We start from the raw sequence: 22,003 nt of genomic DNA on the forward strand, positions 1-22,003 counted from the left end.
ACAGTACTGAGGAAAGAACCCAGTGATACTTTACCACGAAGCTACATCCCCAGCCCCTTTTACTCTTTGAGACAGGGTCACGCCAAGCTGCTGAGAACCTGTCTCAGCCTCCCTAACTGCTGGGATTACAGGTGGGCCACTATGCCTGGCCCTCACCATTTTTTCTTATTGCTCTTCCTTTTATTTTTCCCAAGGGGGATTAATTCAACAGTTATAATACCTGGCCAATTTATCTAAAACTTCATTCCTCATGTAGTTGTTGCAGCAAGTATTCTGATCAATAACATCAACAGTCAGAGGGGGCCATTTGCTCTGCTGAAGTGAAAGGTAACCTTCCCGGGTCTGAAACTCTCCAATCCACAAGATAATGTTTAACCAATCATGGTGAGCTGTGAGGTATCTCCACAGGGCTTCCGGGGAATACAGTTTATATTCTACACAAAGAACAAAACACATTTTAAAGTGCAATGAATTATGATGGTTAACATGTAACTCAATACTGAATTAAATATTCAGTAAATATAATCTGAACATGAATATTCATATAATGTATGAATTATTCAGGTTATTTGCTTCTTTTACAGTTTTCCTCTTGTATTGTTCATTTTACAATCAATAACATCTGGAAGAGTTAAATGTTTCTCATCGCTAGTGGTTAAAATGAAATGGGTATGTTAAACTGCCCATTTCACTTATCTATTCAACCCTCTTTTTTCTGTAGTACTGAGAATGGAAACCACAGGCGCTCTATCATTGAACTACACACCCAAAGCCTCTTTTTAATTTTATTTTGAGACCCTGACTCACTAAGTTTCTGAGGCTGGCTCAACTTTACAATCCTCCTGCCTCAGCCTCCAAAGTCCCTGGGATGTACAGATGTGTGCAACAATTCCTGGCCTCTTTCCTTTATTATAAAAAGCTTTGCTGGATGCAGTGGTGCCTGTAATCCCAGCAACTCAGGAGAACGAGGAGGATCACAAGTTCTAAGCCAGCCTCTACAACTTAGCAAGGCCCTAAGCAACTTAGCGAGACCCCGTTTCAAAATAAATAAGAAGGGCTGGAGATACGGTTCAGTGGTAGTTCAATCCCTGATACCAAAAACAAACAAACATTGGCTATAATAGTAAAAATAAATTTGATTCTCTGATATACCACTTTTCATCACTGTTATCCTCTAGAGCCCTGATGTGACATGGATCCTTAACTTACACAAGAAACTCAAAAACTATTTGGAAAAGCAAAGAATGTCACTCTGAAGCTGGAATAAAAACTTGGTCTTGACTCTCAATTCATTAAATCATATGACTTTATTTTCACTATCACATTGTAAATCTATCACAAAAATGTTGGGATAAGAGGTCTTAACCCATTTTGTCCCATTGTTCCAAATGTGGAACATCTATGAAAACTTAAATACAGTATATAATTGGAATGTAATTCTAACAATTATAATAAATCATAAGCTCTGGATTGATTTCCAACCTATTTTAATGCACCCATGTCAATTCTGTTGAAATATTCACAGAATGCAAAACTTGAGACTCAATGAATTAATACAATGTCTTGCATTTTAGAGAAACTTAATATCTACCCCCTCTCAAAAGAATTCTAAAATGGAGACACACAAAAAATTAAAATGCCAGTACCTAATTTAACCCTTGTTTAATTTGCATATATTTAGCACTATCTCATACTTGCCTTCTGGACTTATCCTGGGGAGAAGGATATATTCTTGCATTGGTTGATCCCACCACTGAGCCCAATTTAATGCAATTGCATGGTCCAGTTTGTTAAATTCATCTTTACAATCATATTGGAGGAATGAGTCCAAAATAGATTTGTGCTTGAAAAAATCTTGTTCCTTTATCCAATACCTAAAAACAGTAACATATATATATTTTTTTAACTTTGGAAGAAAAAGCATCCTTTTTATCTACAAGAACACCTATTCTTTGGGGGGTATACAATTCTGATTATGCAAATATTAAAATGATGGGAAATCCCTTCTATATGATACAAATTTTTCTTTCTGAGAAGGTTGACTCAGTTCCATGTTAAGAAACTTGTGCTCATAATTATTACAAACTAAATATTATCTATAATATTCTTCCAATATTATCAAAAGGAGACTGATGAGACTACCTGGGAAAGGAACGTATCTGCATATTTCCTTGGAGACGTCCCGAGTAAAATTTTTCAACTTGATGCACACAATCTATAGTTCTTTTTTCTTTTTCAGAAAAATAATTTTTTTCTTTCAAAATTTCAACCTTGAATAAAAGATAATTAAAACAATGACCTCACAAAACTCAAGCACATATGCAAAACAAAAATCATGAGATTAAATGCCATTTAAAAATTGAATTTTTAATTCTTGAATTTACATTCACAAAAATTTTCCTTGACCATAAGTGTAATAATTTAAAAAGAAAGAACTGTCATATATTTACTTATTAGATATTGGTTGAATATTAAAATTATTTTTTAAAGTTTTTCTTCCATATTTTTCTAAAAAAAAAATGTAAACTACACAGTCTCATCTTTAAATGGGACAGAAAAATTTAAAGGCAAGGCTACCATACATCTAAGATAGGCTATACAACAGCCTGCCATGATGATTCACTTGTAAACAAAGGTCAATGTAAACAATTACACTCTAAAGCTGGGGTTTCTTAAGAAAAAAAAAAAAAAATGGTAAACTACACAGTTTCATCTTTACCTACCAAATAATCCCGTATATTTCTATTTGTTGTGTAGAAGCATATCTTGAGCAAGTGGTCCTTTACATCAAAGCCCTATAATAGACATAGAAAATCAAAAAACCTTACATTTAGTAATGAAATTATTTGGAACACAAACATGTTAGATACAGAAGTATTCTATTATAGACATGCATTCTATTAGAATACCACATCTTTTCTTTTCTTTTGCAAATATTTATTTTCCGAATACATATTTACTGCATATTCCTAAAGTCCTTAAACACTTTGTCAGAGCAAAGATAACATGTAGAACAATTTAAGTAAGGCCAGGCTACCATACATCTAAGACAAACTATACAACAACCTGCTATGATGATTCATTTAAAAGATCAATGTAAACAATTACCCCTTACATAGTTTCACTCCTCTGCACTTCCAGGAAGTTACTATGGACAAGACCCCACCAATGCAGATTAGGGCCAGATCTCAGTTTAGTCTGGGAACACTACTTCTAGGATTTCCCTTCTCAGATGAAGTAAATTCATGAAACATGAAGCCCTAAGCAAAGGCACATTCCACTAGAAAGCACAAAAAAAGATGTAAGGGGTCACATGAACAATACAGAAGATCCTCCTATAAATCATAAGTCCTATCAACAGGGAGATGATGAAAACTCCATTTATTTTTATCTATCTATTTATCTATTTATTATTTTTTATGCCAGAATTGAATTTAGAGGCACTTAACCACTAAACTACATCCTCAGTCCTTTCTATTTTTATTTATTTATTTTTGTGGTGCTGGGGATTGAACCCAGGGACTTATGCATGTAAGGCAAGCATTCTACCAACTGAGCTATATCCCCAGTCCAACCCAGGAAGTTACCATGGACAAGGTCCCACTAAGTTAGTTAGGGCCTCACTAAATCGCTGAGGCCAGCTTTGAACTCGCTATCCTCCTGCCTCATTCTCCAGAGTGGCTGGGAATACTGGCATGTGCCACCGTGCCCAGCAGGAACTCCATTTAAAAATAATCTTCAAACTGGGCACGGTGGTGCACACCTGTAATCCCAGCAACTCAGGAGGCTAAGGCAGGAGGATTGCAAATTCAAGGCCAGCCTCAGCAATTTAGAGAGATCTTGTTTCCAAAAAAATTTTAAAAAGGGGATGAAGCTCAATGGGTTCACCCCTGGGTTCAATTCCCAGTACCAAAATACACACACACACACACACACACACATCTTCAAGAAGCCAGACACGGTGGTGCATGTCTGTAATCCCAGTGGTTTGGGAGGCTAAGGCAAGAGGATCACAAGTTCAAAACCAGCCTCAGCAACTAAGCAAGGCCCTAAGCAACCTAGTAAGAACCTGTCTCTAAATGAAATATTTTAAAAGGGCTAAGACAATCCCAAAGAACCAAAGGTGTTTACTCTGATATCCAGATACTAATTCACAATGGCAGGGAGGAAAAGAGAGGGTCTTTGGATTAGACAGAGGGGAGTGAAGGGAGGGGAGAGGAATAGGGATAGAAATGATAGTAGAATGAATCAGACATTATTGCCCTATGTACATATATAATTACACAACCTGTATAACTCTACATCATGTACAACCAGAAGAATGAGAAGTTATACTCCATTTTTGTATGATGTGTCAAAATGCATTCTACTGTCATATATAACTAATTAGAACAAATTTTTTAAAATAAATAAATAAATAAAAAGGGCTGGGGATGTTGCTCAGTTGTTAAGCACCCTGCATTCATTCAATCCCCAGTATCACAAAGAGAGGGGGGGGGGGAATATGTGTGTGTGTGTGTGTAAAAGCAAGAGAGTGAGTGTGTGTGTGTGTGTGTGTGTGTGTGTGAGAGAGAGAGAGAGAAAGGAAATGTGTGTGTGCGTGTGTGTGTAAAAGCAAGAGAGTGAGTGTTTGTGTGTGAGAGAGAGAGAATGATATCAACTTATTGTCCATCAATAGCTGTATGGATAAAGAAAATGTGGAGTGTATATATTTAATGGTACATTATTCAGACTAAGAAAGAAGGGAACCATGCCATTTACAAGCCAGACACAGAAAGACAAATGTTACATGATTCCATCTACATGTGCAATCTTAAAAAGAAAATTTAACTTGTAGTAACAGAATAGACTGGAAGTCACCAGTGGGCAGCAAGTATGGGAAAGGAAGAGATTGGCTAAAGGGTACAAATTTTCAGTTATAAGACAAATAAGTCCTGGACTTATAGCATAAGCTAAAAATATATGTTATACATGATATTTGTTAGGAGGATAATAATATCTTGTAGACTTGAAATTTGCTAAGAGTTTTCAAGTGTTCTCACCACAGACACACAACTATATAAGGTAACATTAATTAGTTTGTGGTAATCTTTTTCACAATGTATACACACATCAAAGCATCACATTTTACACATTAAATATGTATAATTTTTTTCATTAATCATACCTCAATAAATATGGGGGGGAACTCTCTTCAGGAAAGTTCTCAATACCAAAAAACATTTCTCAGTATAATTAATGTCACTTTTCTTCTAGTAAGGACTACATAAATTTCTTCATTTGTAGTGCAACAATGAAAAAACTCAGTTTTTACAGTAACCAGAAATTATATTAAGTGACTGGAGATCTTCTCTTACATCAGGGACTTTAAGATCTGACAAATGTGATTATACTACTCACCATGTTCTTCAGAAGTTCAGAGGCTTCCTTTATATTGTTCTTCCTTAAACTGTCAAAGACCAAACCTAGGCCTATCCTAATCAGTTCCTCAAGTTTTTGAGCAGAATGACTGTTACTCCTAAAGAAGGTTTGTGCCTCTGGTATTTTGTTGTTTAAAATGGCATTGGCAATAACTTCCTAGGAGAAGGAAGAAAAAACATTTACCTTTAGGTTCTTTTTAATTTTCTTATTATGATTATCAACATAGGATTTATACATTCACTGAATACCTACTAAGGGACCTTTATTGAAAATCTACTACTACTATCTGCAGCTAGGCATAGGGAATATGAAGCTGACTAAAATAAACCCTGCTCTCCAAGAGCTCAGTGTCTAGTGATAGTCAGTGTCAGTAACACAAATAGAGCACTGTCTGTGATAAAAAGTATCCCAGGATGTTACAGACCAGGGTTCAGAACAGGTGTTACCAAATAAAAAACAAAAAAGGCACAGGGCTTCTTAGTAGAAGTAACTAATGAGTAAAAAAAAAAAAAAAAAAAAATCAAAGATCAATAACTGTTCCACACATATATTAAGAAAAGATGACAGGTGCTCCAAAAAGTGAGACTATCAAGTATAGAGACAAAAGAAAAAACTGCATCAAGTCTTCAGGGACTTGACAATACTTCAAATCCCAGCAGCACCAAGGGGAAAAAAAAAAAAGTTTGAGAAACTGGCAGCATCTCAACCTTATCGTTTCATTCCCCATTGATTTTTTTTTTTTTTTTTGGGGGGGGGGTAGTGCTAGGGATTAAACCTTGCATGTGCTAGGCAAGCTCTCTACCACTCAGCTACATCCCCTGGCTCTTTTTATTTTTTATTTTGAAATAAGGTGTCCCTAAATTACTCAGGCTGGCCTCGAACTTGGGATCCTCTTGCATCAGTTTCCCAACCAGCTGGGATTATAGGCAGATGCCACTATGCCTGGCTCTACTCATCATCTATGTTAAGTCATTCTGGCTTTTGTCTTTCCAATACCAGTACTCTTCATGTGAATAGAGGAATCCTTCCAGTCTCTAAGTAATACAGAGGGCAGCACATTTTGGCTATATTCACATCTACTGTGTAAAGAAAGGCAAAAGGATGGAATCAAGAAATGTAACTCACAAAAAGTGTTAATTAGAATTACAGACATGACTCAAATTGAGTATATTCCAAATAATGATGCTATAAAGCAAAATTTTCCTAGATCCAATTATCAGTAGATCTAATAACTCAATTTATTCAGAGGTCAGGCAGAACGCATGAGTCTGAAGTGCCAGGCCCAAGACAGTGAAAAGTATTACTTGGGGAAGGGCTGCTTCAAATGGCCCTGGGGTCAGGTGCTGGATACAAGTGGGCAAGATTGGCATTAAGAGGGAGCCTGTGTTCTGAGTTAAATAAACAAATCTCTTGTAGACATAAATTTGAAGTCATATCCAGAGATCCCAAAACCTATGAAACCTAAAACCCTTTCCGAAGATTCTGAATCACAGGTGTATAGATTCTAAATTCTATTTATTTTATTGTTTTCAGGTCCTCTGAATCTAGCACATAAAATACAATAATTATTCATATTTACCTCAGAGCTGAGTTTCTCCCATATATCACTCTCTTTCACTGTGCTGACACTTTCACTGACATTATATTCATCTATAGTATCTGTTGGCTTCCAAGGAAACTTTATCATGAAAGTTCTAAGTTCATTAATGTAGCTGGTCAAAATATCCACTGCTTTCTGTAGATGTTCATCTATCTCTGTGGAAAATATCAATGTGCCAATTCACATACATGTACATATTATGGCAGCGGAAGGAAGAGGACATGACTAGTTAGAAAGAATTCTAGAGAATGCCAAAATTGAAAATTGCTATCTTCAAATTTTCAAAATATATTTGAGGACTGTTTTCTATTTACAAGCATCTGTGTTTTAATATAGTCCTTTTTACATTCTTCACAATGATTAGTCCTAGGTCTTTTTGCCAACTTTCTCAGTATCAAAACTCATTTCACTTAATTACATGTCAACTTTATTCAACTTTAGCAAATGGCATTTCACTGTCCTGACACACACCCGTTTCTTTGCTGCTATTCTTACCTTCAGTGTGAATACAAAGTTCCTTCATCTGTTTGTTAAGGAAAGACAATGTAAGACTAAGCAATTGCTCTGAAAAGTGTTTGCTTTGGGTTTCAGAATCACTTTCTCTAATTGCTGAGCAAAGTAAGTCCAATGCTGGTATCAGCTCTTCCACATCTGAGAAAGAAGCAAAGAAATTAGTATGAAGGACACTAGACTACTCCCAATAAAATTAACAAATCCAAAAATTCCATGTTGCAATATTTAAAATACATACAAGAACCAATGTGCTATTTTCACAAAACTTTTATGAAGGCTTCTTACCTGCAACTTTAATGATTTTCATTACTACTAATAATTATTTACTGGTATTACCATTAACTACCATTTTGCTAATTTACTACATCTTAAGTACTAAACTTAGTATTTATAAATTCTTTCTTATTCCAATAGCTTAAGAAGTAGATGTTCCTTTTTCCACAGATGAGGAAACAAGTACAGAGAGGATAAGTAATTTGTCTAAGCTAAAAATGGCACAGGCAAAATTTGAACCTATGCCTGTGTGATTCCAAAGCTACTCTCTTCAACACACAGAAATGTAAGCCCTTGAATTCTCTACTTGTTGCTGAAGGCCCTAATGAAGTGATTCCTGTTATGACTGCTTATGTGAGAATGATAGGAACCATGGGCAGTCCTCCCAGGAAGTAGGTAAAACTTATTTCTATGCTTTTTTTCTTCTTCTTCTTCTTCTTCTTCTTCTTATTATTATTGGTACTGGGAATTGAATCCAGGGTCTCACACATATTGGGCAAGCACTCTACTACTGAGCTACATCCCAGCCCTTGCCATGCTTATTATTCCACGTTCACTGTTGCCCTTTAGAGCAGAGCACTGCAAGTGAGAGTAGAGGAGAAATAATTGACCACCAAACAGGGGAAGTGAACAATGACCACATACTTTCAGATGGAGCATCACTCAATATCACAAACCAGGATTTTTTCTATAAATTCAAGTGGATTAAAAAGGGGGGGGTATCTTAAAAAGTCAGCAAGTTGGGAGGTAGAAGACCAAACTCTGCAATCAAAATGAAAGAGGACTGGGAATATAAGCTCAGTAGTATAGTGCTTGCCCAGTATATCCAAGGCCTCCAGGTTTGACCCCTAGCACCAACCAACCAACCCCCTCTCAGCACCAAAAAAAAAGAAAAGAAAATTTCTAATTCATATTATCAGTGAGAACTAACACTGAGCAGATTGTCATTTTCTCTATATGCAACTAGGGTAGAAATTGATAGAAGTTCTTTGGAGGAAAATTTATCAAGGCAATTAAGAATGTGCATTATGTACACTCACTGGCCTGAAAATTTCATGTCTAGAATTTATTCCAAGTATATTTATTCCAATTATACATACATAAAATTACACATAGCATTTATGGTATATTGCCAATATTTAAAAACTGGAATCAATCTAAATGTCTAATAGTTGGATGAGTAAATTATGACATAGTCCACACAATGAAATTCATGTCATCATAATATCTATCTATGTATAGAAATATGTCTAAAATATATTATTCAAGTAGGGAAAAAAAGCAGATGATAATATCACATGTATAGGGGTGAGGTAATCAGGGACCACCACAGGGACATTAAAAGTATGGTATTTTTTCCCACCCTCCTCACTCTTCCAACCCACCTTCTCAATCACAAAAACCAGATGCATCATAAAAGCTAGAATGCCTTCAGGGGCTGGGGTTGTGGCTCAGCGGTAGAATGCTCGACTAGTGCATGCAGGGGCCCTGGGTTTGGACCTCAGCACCACATATAACTAGGTTAATAGAGGTGTTGTGTCCAACTACAACTAAAAAAAAAAAAAAAAAAAGCCTAAAGATGCCTTCAACATAATGTCTCCAAGAATAAACCAGATGAGAGAATGAGACTGTTGGAAATCACCACAAAATTTGTACAGGATGGTGATAATGATTAAAAAATACAGGACTTCAGCACCCCCCTCCCAATAAAAATAAAAACGTACATCTCCCTTTGTTTGGGGAACAGCCTGATCCACTTCTCCATCAGTGTTTTCTCTCTGCAGGTGAAGTCCCAATTAAAACCTTGCCTGTATGTTAATGCTCCCTTGATTCAATTTAATTTCAACTGTCATCAAGTCAGAGCTTCCACCTCAGGTTTTACCTGTCCCTCTAAACAGAGGATTGACATGATTATCTGTTCCAAGAATAAAAGTTAGGCTTCCTATTTTTTAAGGAAGAATAGCCAAAATCTTAGGAAGAATTGATAAAGTAGCAAAAAACGAGTCAGTGTGAAAATTCTTATAACAAAATCTAATCCACAACTCAGAAAGCAATCAGTATAGTCCATATACATCTCAGACAGTTGCAAGTATCAGCAATGAATTTTATTCTTTCTTGTATAAAATTTTCATGAATTTGAAAGATCATCTTCTCCTTGCATATTAAAAATATCAAACACAGCATAGAATATGAATAATATGCCACTTAGAATGACAACATCTATAGATTCTGAAAACTCTCTCAAGTTTCCACAATGTATATAAATCCCATACATTAGTTCTGGTAAGTAGAGAAGTCAACAAGCCATCAGAATACACGATAATTTCAAAGTAATTAAAATGATCAGTACAAATGGAGAAGTCTTTATTTTACTTACTTCTTAAATATAAATGAGATGGTGGCAAGTGATCAAACTGATCAGGTACAGAAGATTTTGAAGACAGGGTAAAAAGATTTTCCTTGCTCTTCAAGAAGAAATCTACTGTGTCCAGCTGACGATTTTCTATTCCAGCCTAAAATGGGGGGAAGGAAGAATCAGGAAAAAAAATCAGGATTCAGATTTTTTTTTTTAAACTTTAGAACTTAACGTGCAAAGACTGATGGAGATGTTACTGGGTGGCTCTAATAACCACCCGGGAGGAAAGAGATTAGGCCATGACACTCAATGCTCCAGAAATATTCAGAGCCAAACTGGTAGGAGAATAGGTTTTATCAGCTTTGAAGGTAGATAAAGCTTTTGAAATAAGATAAAGATGCTCACCCTTACTTCTAGATATTATACTGAAGGTCCTAACACCAAAACAGGACAAAAAGAATAAAAGCATAAGTATTTTTTAATATTCTTTTAGTTTCAGAGGAACACAATATATTTATTTTTATGTGGTACTGAGGATCAAACCCAGTGCCTCACACGTTCAAGACAAGCACTCTACCACTGAGCTATAGCCCTAGCCCCCCAAAAGCTTAAGTATTCAAAGAGAAGAAACAAAGTTATATTATTCTGATGTTAAATGCAGATTAACTATATAAAGACTTCCATAGAGTAGATCCATTATTAGGATGAGTTAACAGATCAGCTAAATACAAAAATCAAGATATAAAAAGTTAACTGTATTTTTTTAATATTTATTTTTTAGTTATAGATGGACACATATTTTTATTTTATTTTTATGTGGTGCTGAGGGTCGAACTCAGTGCTTCACGCGTGCTAGGCAAGCACTCTACCTCTAAGCCACAATCCCAGCCCCAACTGTATTTCTTTACACTGGAAAGGAATGATGTAATTTATAACATACCACTTATAACAAATAATAGGTAAAACAAGATGGCAGTAAAGTAAGACCTTCTAGAAATGATTGTCTCTTCACAGAAATATCAATTTGAACAGCTATTAACACATGAAATTACCTTCACCAAAAAATAAAGAAAAGGTGAAAGATCACAGTATCTGGTTTTGACACACACATACACACACAAAACAAACGATAAAGGAAGGCAGAAAAGAGTTGCCTATGTCACCTCTCGTCCAACTCAAAGCAAAAGATATGGGAGAGATGCCTTCTACTTGGGGGAAAGAGAGGGAATTAGGTCCTTAGACTTGGAACTGAGTACTAGGACTACCACAATGAAACCCAGTGCTACCAACAGCCTATTTCCACCGCCCCTCCCCAAACCTAAGGCAGCACACTGTGGGGAAAGATTCCATTTCCTAGAGGTAGATATGCCCAGTGTCTGCTAAAAGTCTATGATTGGTGTGTTGTCACTATTTCAGCACTAAAGGGCAGAAAAATACTCTGCTGGGCCAGTAAAACCCAACCCTGAGCAGATTCTAATGGCTCCTGTTCTTGTGCTAGTACCACTGGACAAGGCCTCTGGACCTGCCCTACGCCAGATGAAAACCTGAGGCCCTGGTGGACACACTTGTACTTCAGTCAGCATCACGTCTAGCTAGCAATACATGAGTACAATGAGTACACAGCAGCAGACAGGTGACAGGAGCATGAACCTTGATCCTGCCCATGCTGTGCTAATTTCAGCAGGCTGTAGGCTCCAAGTGCAACCCAGCATTGAAGCATTAGTAGTCACAAGACTGCCCACTCTACCCTAATACAAACCCCAAGTAACATAGCTCAAAGAGTCAATATCCACTTGGGAAGAGTGAGGAAAGTGTGAAGTCACTTCTGAGAACCCCAGGGCCACTCCTTCCACAGTAAGACCCTGTGACAGGCAGAAGCCTGAAGTGACTATACATGGTGACTATAGACAAGGTGTTTGGGCCGAATCTGGTCCCAAACAGAGACTTCCAAAGACTGACTACATTTTTTAGACACTTCCCCAATCCATCCTAAAGAACTGACCATTATGGATTTGTGACAAATTTGGGATTGGGGTGCCCTCTCATGCTGAAACAGTGACAACATATCAATCATGGGCTTAAAAATCTGAGCTCAGGATACCATTCAGTCTGAAATATCAGCAGTGACCATAGGTTCTGAGAAAATAAGCAGCCAACTTAGAATTTATGCAAGGACAGGTACAAACAAAGCCAGATTATGAAGAATGGAATAAATACCCAATCCTCAAGGTGCACATGTTGTGGTATACCAACAAACATCAAGAACTTCCAGAAAACCTTGACTTCACCTAAAAGGCAAAATAAGGCACCAGAAACTGACCATAAAGCAACGTGTATGAATTCTCACACAATTTTTTTTTGGTACCAGGGATTGGACCCAGGGGCACTTAACCACTGAGCTACATCCCTGCCCCCTTTTTAAATTTAGAGACAGGGTCTCACTGAGTTGCTGAGGCTGGCTTTGTACTTGCGATCCTTCTGCTTCAGCCTCCTAAATTGCTGGGATTACAGGTTGGGTGAAACAATACCCGGCGCTTGGACAAAGAATTTAACCTAGGTATTTAAAGAAAACTAATGTCTCTTCCCCGGTATTGCCTACAGAGATGACAGCCATTTTCTATTTAGTGAATCTTAATCATTGGCCACTCATACATCTACAGTCTACCTGTCCCTACTGCCCCTGGATTAGGTTTGCTTTCAGACCTCTTGTGAAGCCCAATATCAAAAAGAAGATGAAGGAACTGGTATTGTGGCTCAGCAGCAGAGCACTTGCCTCCCACATGTGAGGCCCTGGGTTCAATCCTCAGCACCACATATAAACAAACAAATAAAATAAAGGTATTGTGTTCCATCTATGACTAAAAAATATTTTAAAAAGAAGATAAAGAAATTCATCCAGCAACAGGCAGATTGATACATCAGAATTAAGATAAGTAGCAGCGACCAGATGTTTGGACAAGGTGTAGAGAAAATTCAAGGGCCGATCTTGATTCTCAACATTAGTTATGGAAGCACTAAGAAAACTGAACATGCTGCCCAGTGGCTTTTAGATGTTACTGGTCCACAATGTTAAGGATCAGGAAATCTTCCTGATATACCTCCTTTTTTTTTTTTAAATACTGGGATTGAACCCAGGGAGTACTAAGCCACTTAATGAGACAGGGTCTCACTAAGTTGCTTAGGGCCTTGCTAAATTGCTGAAGCTCGCCTCACACTTTCAATCCTCTTGAGTTACTGGGATTAGGGTTGGGGAGTGTGCCAACACACTTGGCTCAATAAATCTTATGCAGAGATTGCTCACAATGTTTTCCCTAAGAACTGGAAAGCTCAGCTAGCCATCACAATCACCAATTCCAGTGCCAGGCTGTGCAGCAAAGAAAATAGATGGTTTGAGCACACTTTATTTGTGTTTAAGTAGAACCATAAAAACTGCCAAAAAGGACTGGGGTTGTGGCTCAGAGATGGAGCACTCACCTATGCATGGGGCACTGGGTTCAATCTACATTCTGTCTTAGATTCTAAGACAGAATCTACATAATGTGAGAAAATCTTTGTTCACTACTCTTCTGACAGAGGACTATTATCTAGAATATATAGAGAACTCAAAAAACTTAACACCAAAAAACCAGATAACCTGATTAATAAATGGCCAAATGAATAAAGAGACACTCCTCAAAAGAAGAAATACAAATGGACAACAAATATATGGAAAAATATTCCATATATTAGTATAATTAGAGAAATTACTAATTAGATTAGTAATTAGAGAAATGCAAATCAAAACCACATTGAGATTTCCTCTCACACCGTCAAATGGCAGTCATCAAGAATACAAACAATAATAAATGCTGGAATGTGGAGAAAAAGCAACATTTTTACATTGTTGGTGGGATTGTAAATTACCACAACCACTATGGAAGTCAGTATGGAGATTCCTCAAAAGACTAGGCACGGGCCAGGCGGAGTGGCCCACGTCTGTAATCCCAGTGGCTTAAGAGGCTGAAGCAGGAGGATTAAGAGTTCAAAGCAGCCTCAGCAAAAGCAAGGCTCTAAGCAACTCAGTGAGGCCCTGTCTCTAAGTAAAACATAAAAAAGAGCTGGGGATGTGGCTCAGTGGTTAAGTGCTCTTGGGTTCAAACCCTAGTACAAAAAAAAAAAAAAAGACTAGGCATGGAAACCACTATATAACCCAGCCATACCATTCTTCAGTATTTATCCTAAACAATTAAAGTCATCATACTATAATGATACATGTATACCCATGTTTATAGCAACACAATTCACAACAAACTATGGAACCAACCTAGGTGTCCATCAACCAATGAATGGATAAAGAAAATGTGGTGTATATATAGACAATGGCACTTTATTTAACCATAAAGAAAAATAAAATTATGTCATTTGATGGAAAATGGATAGAACTTGAGACCATTATGTTAAGGGATATAAGACAAACTCAGAAGGCCAAGGGTCATATGTTTTCTCTCATATGTGGAAGCTAGAGAGGAAAAAGGAAAAGAGGACTGAGGCTGTAGCTCACGGGTAGAGCACTTGCCTCGCACGTGTGAGGCACCAGGTTCAATCCTTAGCACCACATAAAAATAAATAAAGATACTGTGTCCATCCACAACTAAAAAAATATTAAAAAGAAAAAGAAGGCAGGGGAGAGGTGGGAGATCTAATGAATATCAAAGGAAGTTCAGTGGAGGAAACAGATGGAGGTTGGGGTTGGCAGAAGGAGGGGGAGAGGTGAAGTGTTGGGGAGCTATATTGGCCAAATTTTATTGTTATATTGTGTGCATGCATGTATGAATATTTACATAACTATGTACTACTATAAGGCAACAGTAAAAAATGTGGGGAAAAAAACTGTCAAAAATTATTTATAAAAAAGGAAACTCAAAAAACTTTAAGGAAACAAGTAATTCAGTAATTTATCAGAGAAAGTTAAAGGATTGAAGTAATTTAAAAAAAAAAAAAAACAGAAATCCTTGAGCTGACAAATACACTAAATGAAATGAAAAAATGTAACAGAAGGGATCACACAGAAGAATCATTGAACTTAAAGAAAAGGTATTTGAAAATACACAGGGAAGAGAAAGAAAAGAGAAACGAAAAAAAGCTCTCTTGGGGTCAGCTTTTAAAAGAGCAAATATTTAGCATTTAAGAGGGACTTGAGAATAAAGCTTATACAAAGGAATAATAACAGAAAACTTCTTAAACCTAGAGAAGAATACAAATATCCAGGTATAGGAAAGTCTAAGGTCACAAGTCAGATTCAACTCAACCAAATCTACTCCAAGATGTATAATCAAAATCTCAAAGATTAAAGACAAAGTAAAGGGGTTGGGGTTGTGGCTCAGTGATAGAACCCTTGTCTAGGGTACATGAGGCACTGGGTTTGATCCCCAACACCACAAAAAAAAAAAAAGCAAAGCTAAATAAACAAAATAAAGGTATTGTGTTCATCTACAACATTTTATATATATATACACACACACACACACACACACACACATATATATAATGTTTAGTGTGTATGTGTGTGTATATATATATATATATATAGAGAGAGAGAGAGAGAGAGAGAGAAAGAAAGAGAGAGATTGATTCTCAAGACAGCAAAAGAAATAAATAACATAAGGGTATTATGATTTATCTGACAGCTGACCTCTCAGCAAAACCTTTATAGGCCAGAGGGAAGATAATGAGGTATTCACAGCACTGAAGGAAAAGAACTGGCAACCAAGAAAATTGTACCAAACAAAGCTAGCTTCTAGAAATGATGGAGACAGACAATCCCACAAAAGCTGAGAGACTTCATCACCACCAGATGTGTCCTGTAAGAATTCTAAAAGGAGTTCTTCAAACTAAAAGAAAGAGATGCTAACAAGTAAGAAGAAAACATCCAAATGTCTAAAACTCACTGGGAAGGGTGACAATACAAATCCAGAATGCTTTAATTCTGTAAACACAGTTTTGTAAACCACTTATATCTTTGGTATTGGAACATACAAAAAAATAATGACTACATTAATATGTTAAGAGACAGGCAATATAAAAAGGTAGAAGATGGGACATCAAAAATTCAAAATGTGGAGAAGAAGACTACCACTAAATAGGGAAGAGAGGTGGGAGGGAAGATGGAAGGAGAACCTCACTGTTATACAGAATACATATATGATGTTGTGATGAGAAAAAGAAAAAAAAAGTGTGTCACATTAGATTGGATAGAGAGAAAAGATGGGAGAGGAGGGGAGGAGTAGGGGGGATAGGAAGGGCAGCAGAATAGAATAGACAATATGATTGATGTATGTACATTCCATTATATGTCAAAATACATTCTGCTGTCATGTATGACTAAAAAAAATAAAAATAAATCGTATGGTAAAAAAAAAGAAATTCCAAATGTGGACTCTGGACGTGGTTCAAGTGGTAGCGCGCTCGCCTGGCATGCGTGGGGCACTGGGTTCGATCCTCAGCACCACATAAAAATAAAGATATTGTATCCACCTAAAACTAAAAAATAAATATTAAAAAAAATTCAAAATGTGGGAGGAATGCAGTTTAAGTGCAGATTTTTAAAAAATTAGTATTTTTCCTCTTCCTATATTTATAATCAATGTTAAGTTACTATCATTTCAAAATAAGTGTGTTATAATCAAAAGTTTTTTGTAAGCCTCAAGGTAGACACAAAGCAAAAACCTATAGTATGCCCAAAGTAATAATAAAAATATACTATATAAAAACACTACAAGATAAAAATCATTTAACCACCAAGAAAGACCATAAGAGATAAAGAAACTAAAAATAAATAAGAAAAAAAAAAACACTAGAAGCTGGATTATAGGAATACAACACCATGTTGTATTCCTATAATCCAGCTATACTAGGAAGGCTAAGGCAGAAGGATCAGAAGTTCAAGAATGATCATGGCAATTTAGTGAGATCCTGCCTCAAAAAAATAAAAATAAAAAGGACTGGGGATGTAGTTCACAGTGGTAGTGCATCTCTAGGTTCAATCCCCAGTACTGAAAAGGGGGGGGGAAACAAAAATAATTTTTAAAATGGCAGTGGTAAGACTTTACCTATTAATAATTACCTTAAATGTAAATGAATTAAATCCACCAATTAAAAGACAGTGAGTGAATGGATAAAAAAGAAGACCTAACTACATGCTGCTTACAAGAAAATTCAGCCAAGTGTGGTGGCACATGCCTGTAATCTCTGTAACTCAGAGACTGAGGCAGAAGTATCATAAGCTCAAGGCCATCCTCAAAATAAAAAAACAAAAATAACTGAGAATGAATGCCACTAGGTTCAATCCCCAATAGAGGGTAGAAATAACTTAACATGCAGGAACGTGTACAGACTAAAAATGAAGGTCTGGAAAAATATTCTATGTAAACGGAATCCAAAAGAAAGGAGAAGCCATACTTTCATCAGATAAAATAGACTTTAAACTAAAGGCATTAAAAAGAAAAAAAAGATGATTATAAAGATAAAATGATCAATTCTGCAAAAGGAAATAACCTTTGTAAATACATATACATTGAATATTGGACCACTGAAATTCATAAAGCAAAAAAACCCAGATCCTCATGCATGCTAGGCAAGTGCTATACCACTGAACTACATTCCTAGTTCATTTTTCATTTTGAGAAAGGGTCTCATTAAGTTGCCCAGGCTGGCCCCAAACTTGGGAGCCTATGGCCTCAATCTCCAAAGTAACTGGGATTATAAGCATGCACCACTGTCCGTAAAGCAAATATAAACAGATTTAAAAGGAGATACAACTACATATTAATGTAGTCATTATTTTTTATTGTTTTTAGTTTTCATACGAAAAGATATGATTTACACATGTTTACAATATGAGAACATTCTGAATTTGTCTATAAAATTAATTGTACCAGTGAGTTTTATACCTTCTGATGTTTTCTTCTTTCTTATTAGCCATTTTCTTTATAATAAAATAACAGGGGACTTTCATGCTTTTAGCAACAGATCATCCAGACAGAAAAATCCACATATACACACATACAAAAAAAAATAGAATTAAACTGAACCCCAGGACCAAATGAACCTATCAGATTTCTACAGGACATTCCATTCAACAGCTGCAGGATATACATTCTTCTCAACAGCACATGAAGACATCATATGGTAGGATACAAAACAAATCTCAATGCCCAAAAAACTGTAATTGGATCAAGTATCTTTTCCATCCACAGTGCAATAAAGTAAAAATCATTAACAAAAACACTTCAAAAACTATACAAACACATGGAAATTAAACAATGTACTCTTGAACAACTGATGGATCAAGGAAGATTAAGAAATTTTAGTCAGGCATAGTAGTGCATGCCAGTAATCACAGATACTTCACAGATGAGGCTAAAGGGTTTTGAGTTCAAGGCCAGCCTGGACAATACAATGAGACTTGTCTCATAAAAAGGGCTGAGGGGGGCGGGGGCACAGAAAAATCTCAAACTATCCTTTTGCCTCAAGGAATCAGAAAAATAAAAACAAACCAAACCCCAAATAAGCAGAAGAAATAATAAACATCAGAAGTAAATGAAGCCGGGCAGATGCAGCTTCATGAGCCAGGAGGATCACAAATTCAAAGCCAGCCTCAGCAAATAAAATATAAAAAAGGGCTAGGGATGTGGCTCAGAAGTTAAGTGCCCCTGAGTTCAATCCTCATTGCCAAAAAAAAAAAAAAAGTAGTAAATGAAATAGAAACAATATAAAAGATAACAGAAATGAAAAGGTGAATTTTCAAAACGGTAAACAAAATTGATAAACTACTGACTAAAGCATGTTTCTATCCATAAAACAGAATAAAAACTACCTAATCCATCCATCTCATCTAATTGTTATAGAACAAAATTAAATAATGTATATAAGAGTAGGTGAACTGTAAAATGTTGTATAAATTCAGGATGTAGCCCCTAAAGCTGGATAGGAAGGGTAGAAAGTATAAGGTAGAAATAAAGATCATTCCTGTTCAAGCTTGACCACAGCTTGCTTCCACTTCATTTATTCTTTCTTTTGTTTTCGCTACTGGAGATTGAATCCAGGGGTGCTTTACCCACTGAGCTACATCCAAAGCCCTTTTTATACTTTAAGACAGGGCCTTACTGAGTTGCTGAGGCTGGACTCTGACTTGCAATCTTCCTGCTTAACCTCCTGAGTCTCTGAGATAATAGGCATGCACCACCACCATCCAGTTCATTTAGTCTTACTAGCTTACTGTGGCCTCCATTTCCTATAACACTATCTGTCTGAAACAATATGTATTGTAATCTCACTTAAATCCAAAGGGGGTAAAGTGCTAAATAAATTAGGGCAATGAAAGAGACCTGAGCAAATAAATAGGTAAAGACTATAGTTCTATTGGCTTCTAAGTTGAATGAATTCTCTCAAATCCTCAGTCAAATAAGAGTACATGACAGTGCGCAGCATGGTGGCACACACCTATAATCCCAGTGATTTGGAAGGCTGAGGCAGGAGGATTGCAAGTGCAAGACCAGCCTCAGCAAATCAGTGAGGCCCTAAGGACTTAGTGATTCCCCATCTCAAAACAAAAATAAAAATAAAGGAGTGGGAATGTGGCTCAATGATTAAGTGACCATGGGTTCACTCCTCAGTAACAACAACAAAAAAAAAAGGGTATGTAACAGCAAATAAATTTCTACAGAAGACATTTAATTCTGTTACCTCCAGTGCATGTATGGGAATTGAGCACCTTCCCCAACCATTGAGATGACAGAGAGAGTCCACAGTGCTGGCACTTCCATGGATCATTAGTCTGTTTAAAAATTCCTCTTGAGTCAACCCAAACAAAATCAGAGAAAGTCCATTTTCTACAGGAAAAATAAAAGTTTTAATAAATTACTAAGACTTACATCTTATGTGAGTCCTACTTATGTTTTAGTAATAACAAATATTACAAATTACCGTAATTACAAATATTTATTAGATGCTATTTATTGCTTCCACTTCATTTCTATTATGATCTTAATACCTCATGGTTTGTCCAATTTTTTTTAAAGAGTTTTATTTTTAAAACATTTCCCACAAGGCAAATTCTGATAAGAACCCACGGCACTGAGACGTAGCCCAGTGGCAAAGGGCTTCCCTCTGAGGTATGCAACCCTAGGTTTAATACCCAGCACCACATACAAAAAAAGCACATCCTATGAAATAGCACTAGACTTCGTATTTCTAGTCCCTACTCACTATTATGTTGCACAATCAATATTTGGAAACGGACAGGCATGCTGGCTTGTGCCTGTAGTCCTAGCATATGGAAGGCTAAAGCTGAAGGATCACTGGAGACCAAGAGTTCAAGATCAGCCCAGGCAACATAGCAAGACCCCATCTTAAAAGAAAACAAATACAAGGAGAAAAGAAAACAAATACAAGGAGAACAATGGATTAAAAAAAAAAAAAAAATCCTGAAGCCAGATATAGCAGCTGGAAAGGCCGAGGCAGGAGGATCACAAGTGCAAAGCCAGCTTCAGCAACTTAGCAAAGCCCTAAGAAACGTAGAGACACACTACCTAAAAAATAAAAAAAGGCTGGGGATGTGGTTCAGTGGCCCAGTACCAAAAAAAAAAAAAAAGTCCCTTCTAAGAAAACTGAAACTTGGCTCCAACTCTTCAGTTAGTATGCACGAATGCAGGTCTACCACTGCTAGATCAGTAATAACTAGAAATCTAGATGTTGTGTAAAATCCTCTAATATTTCATGTTTATAATAGATATCTTTCTCCTAGTATCTTAGAATTTAGCCAAACAGAAATGATGTTAATTAAAAATAAAATACATAAGACCAATGTTACCAAGAGCAATACCAAATTTCCTCTGTGAATGGTTACCACTACAAGGTGAGAGCAGGCACACATAGACACAAGGACAACAGAAGTAAAATACATCAAGAAAGCACACCTCTTGACAATGTATTTCAGTATAAGACCTTCTTACCTGTCAAAAGAAGGCACAGTTGCTGGTCTCCACTATTGTCTATAGGAATACACTTCTGGCCAAGGAAAAAACACTGCATGCCCTGGGTCTCCAAATCCCAGAGGACAATGGTGCAGCCTGTCATTCCCACTACCCATGTAAACAGTGCAGAGAATCCTGTCACAGACATACATGTGAGCTCTACTGGTTCCTCTTGTTCACTGAGGTTCATTAACTTCCAAGCTTTTCCTCTATCACTGGTCTTCATATGAGCTTTCTGTGGAAAATTAAACTGACCATGCATTATTGCCCGTGGAAGGAAAGCACAGCTTGGCACATCAGTACTATGGTTACCAGATTCAGGGGACTCCAAATGTAAAATATCCTGGAACCATGAAGTACAACAGGAAACCTCTCGTTTGGAGCTCTTTATTGTTTCCTTCAATGACGACAGCTGGGCATTCCAAGACCTAGAAGATAGGGTAGCACTTATACCAGTTACAGTGAAAGGCATTAAGACTAAACCAGAACAAAAATGCTCTTTAAAAAAATAAGTATCTACCAAGTAAAAACCTTTAGTGAAAAGTTAGTCAGAAAGATGAAAAAAATGGAAATGAACAAAATCATAAAAGGAAGTTTCTGTACCTATCAACCTGGAAGGAAAACTTGGTCAGTTTCATGTTATGGACAGAGTTAACAGGATCATCTTCATCTATCCCCTTAGGTCCTTGAATAGGAAGGTCTTCTAGTGTTCTTTCGCATAGTAGGTGTCCTGGGTATTGCCTATATTTAAAAATAGTGACAGCCAGAATAAAAAGTAATGACCAAACCCAAATTTCTGTTATAATTGCTCTTGCAAAAATTGGGGGG

General features: G+C 36.6%; 1 protein-coding gene across 3 annotated transcripts in view; it reads right to left on the reverse strand.

Moving 5' to 3' along the window:
- Spg11 (SPG11 vesicle trafficking associated, spatacsin) overlaps positions 1-22,003 on the reverse strand; it is a 75,745-nt gene that overhangs the window by 42,568 nt on the left and 11,174 nt on the right. For all 3 annotated transcript variants that reach the window (XM_027925110.2, XM_071608211.1, XM_071608212.1), the window contains exons 5-15: positions 21,779-21,916; positions 21,155-21,603; positions 19,887-20,032; positions 10,185-10,320; positions 7,517-7,672; positions 7,001-7,176; positions 5,401-5,577; positions 2,724-2,795; positions 2,143-2,270; positions 1,699-1,874; positions 221-434 (exon numbers count right to left, since the gene is read on the reverse strand). In XM_027925110.2, coding sequence (XP_027780911.2) covers positions 221-434; positions 1,699-1,874; positions 2,143-2,270; positions 2,724-2,795; positions 5,401-5,577; positions 7,001-7,176; positions 7,517-7,672; positions 10,185-10,320; positions 19,887-20,032; positions 21,155-21,603; positions 21,779-21,916 — 1,968 coding nt within the window. The remainder of the gene's footprint in view (positions 1-220; positions 435-1,698; positions 1,875-2,142; positions 2,271-2,723; positions 2,796-5,400; positions 5,578-7,000; positions 7,177-7,516; positions 7,673-10,184; positions 10,321-19,886; positions 20,033-21,154; positions 21,604-21,778; positions 21,917-22,003) is intronic.

The sequence above is a fragment of the Marmota flaviventris genome, chromosome 2 (assembly GCF_047511675.1).
Source record: "Marmota flaviventris isolate mMarFla1 chromosome 2, mMarFla1.hap1, whole genome shotgun sequence".
NCBI classification, from domain to species: domain Eukaryota; kingdom Metazoa; phylum Chordata; class Mammalia; order Rodentia; family Sciuridae; genus Marmota; species Marmota flaviventris.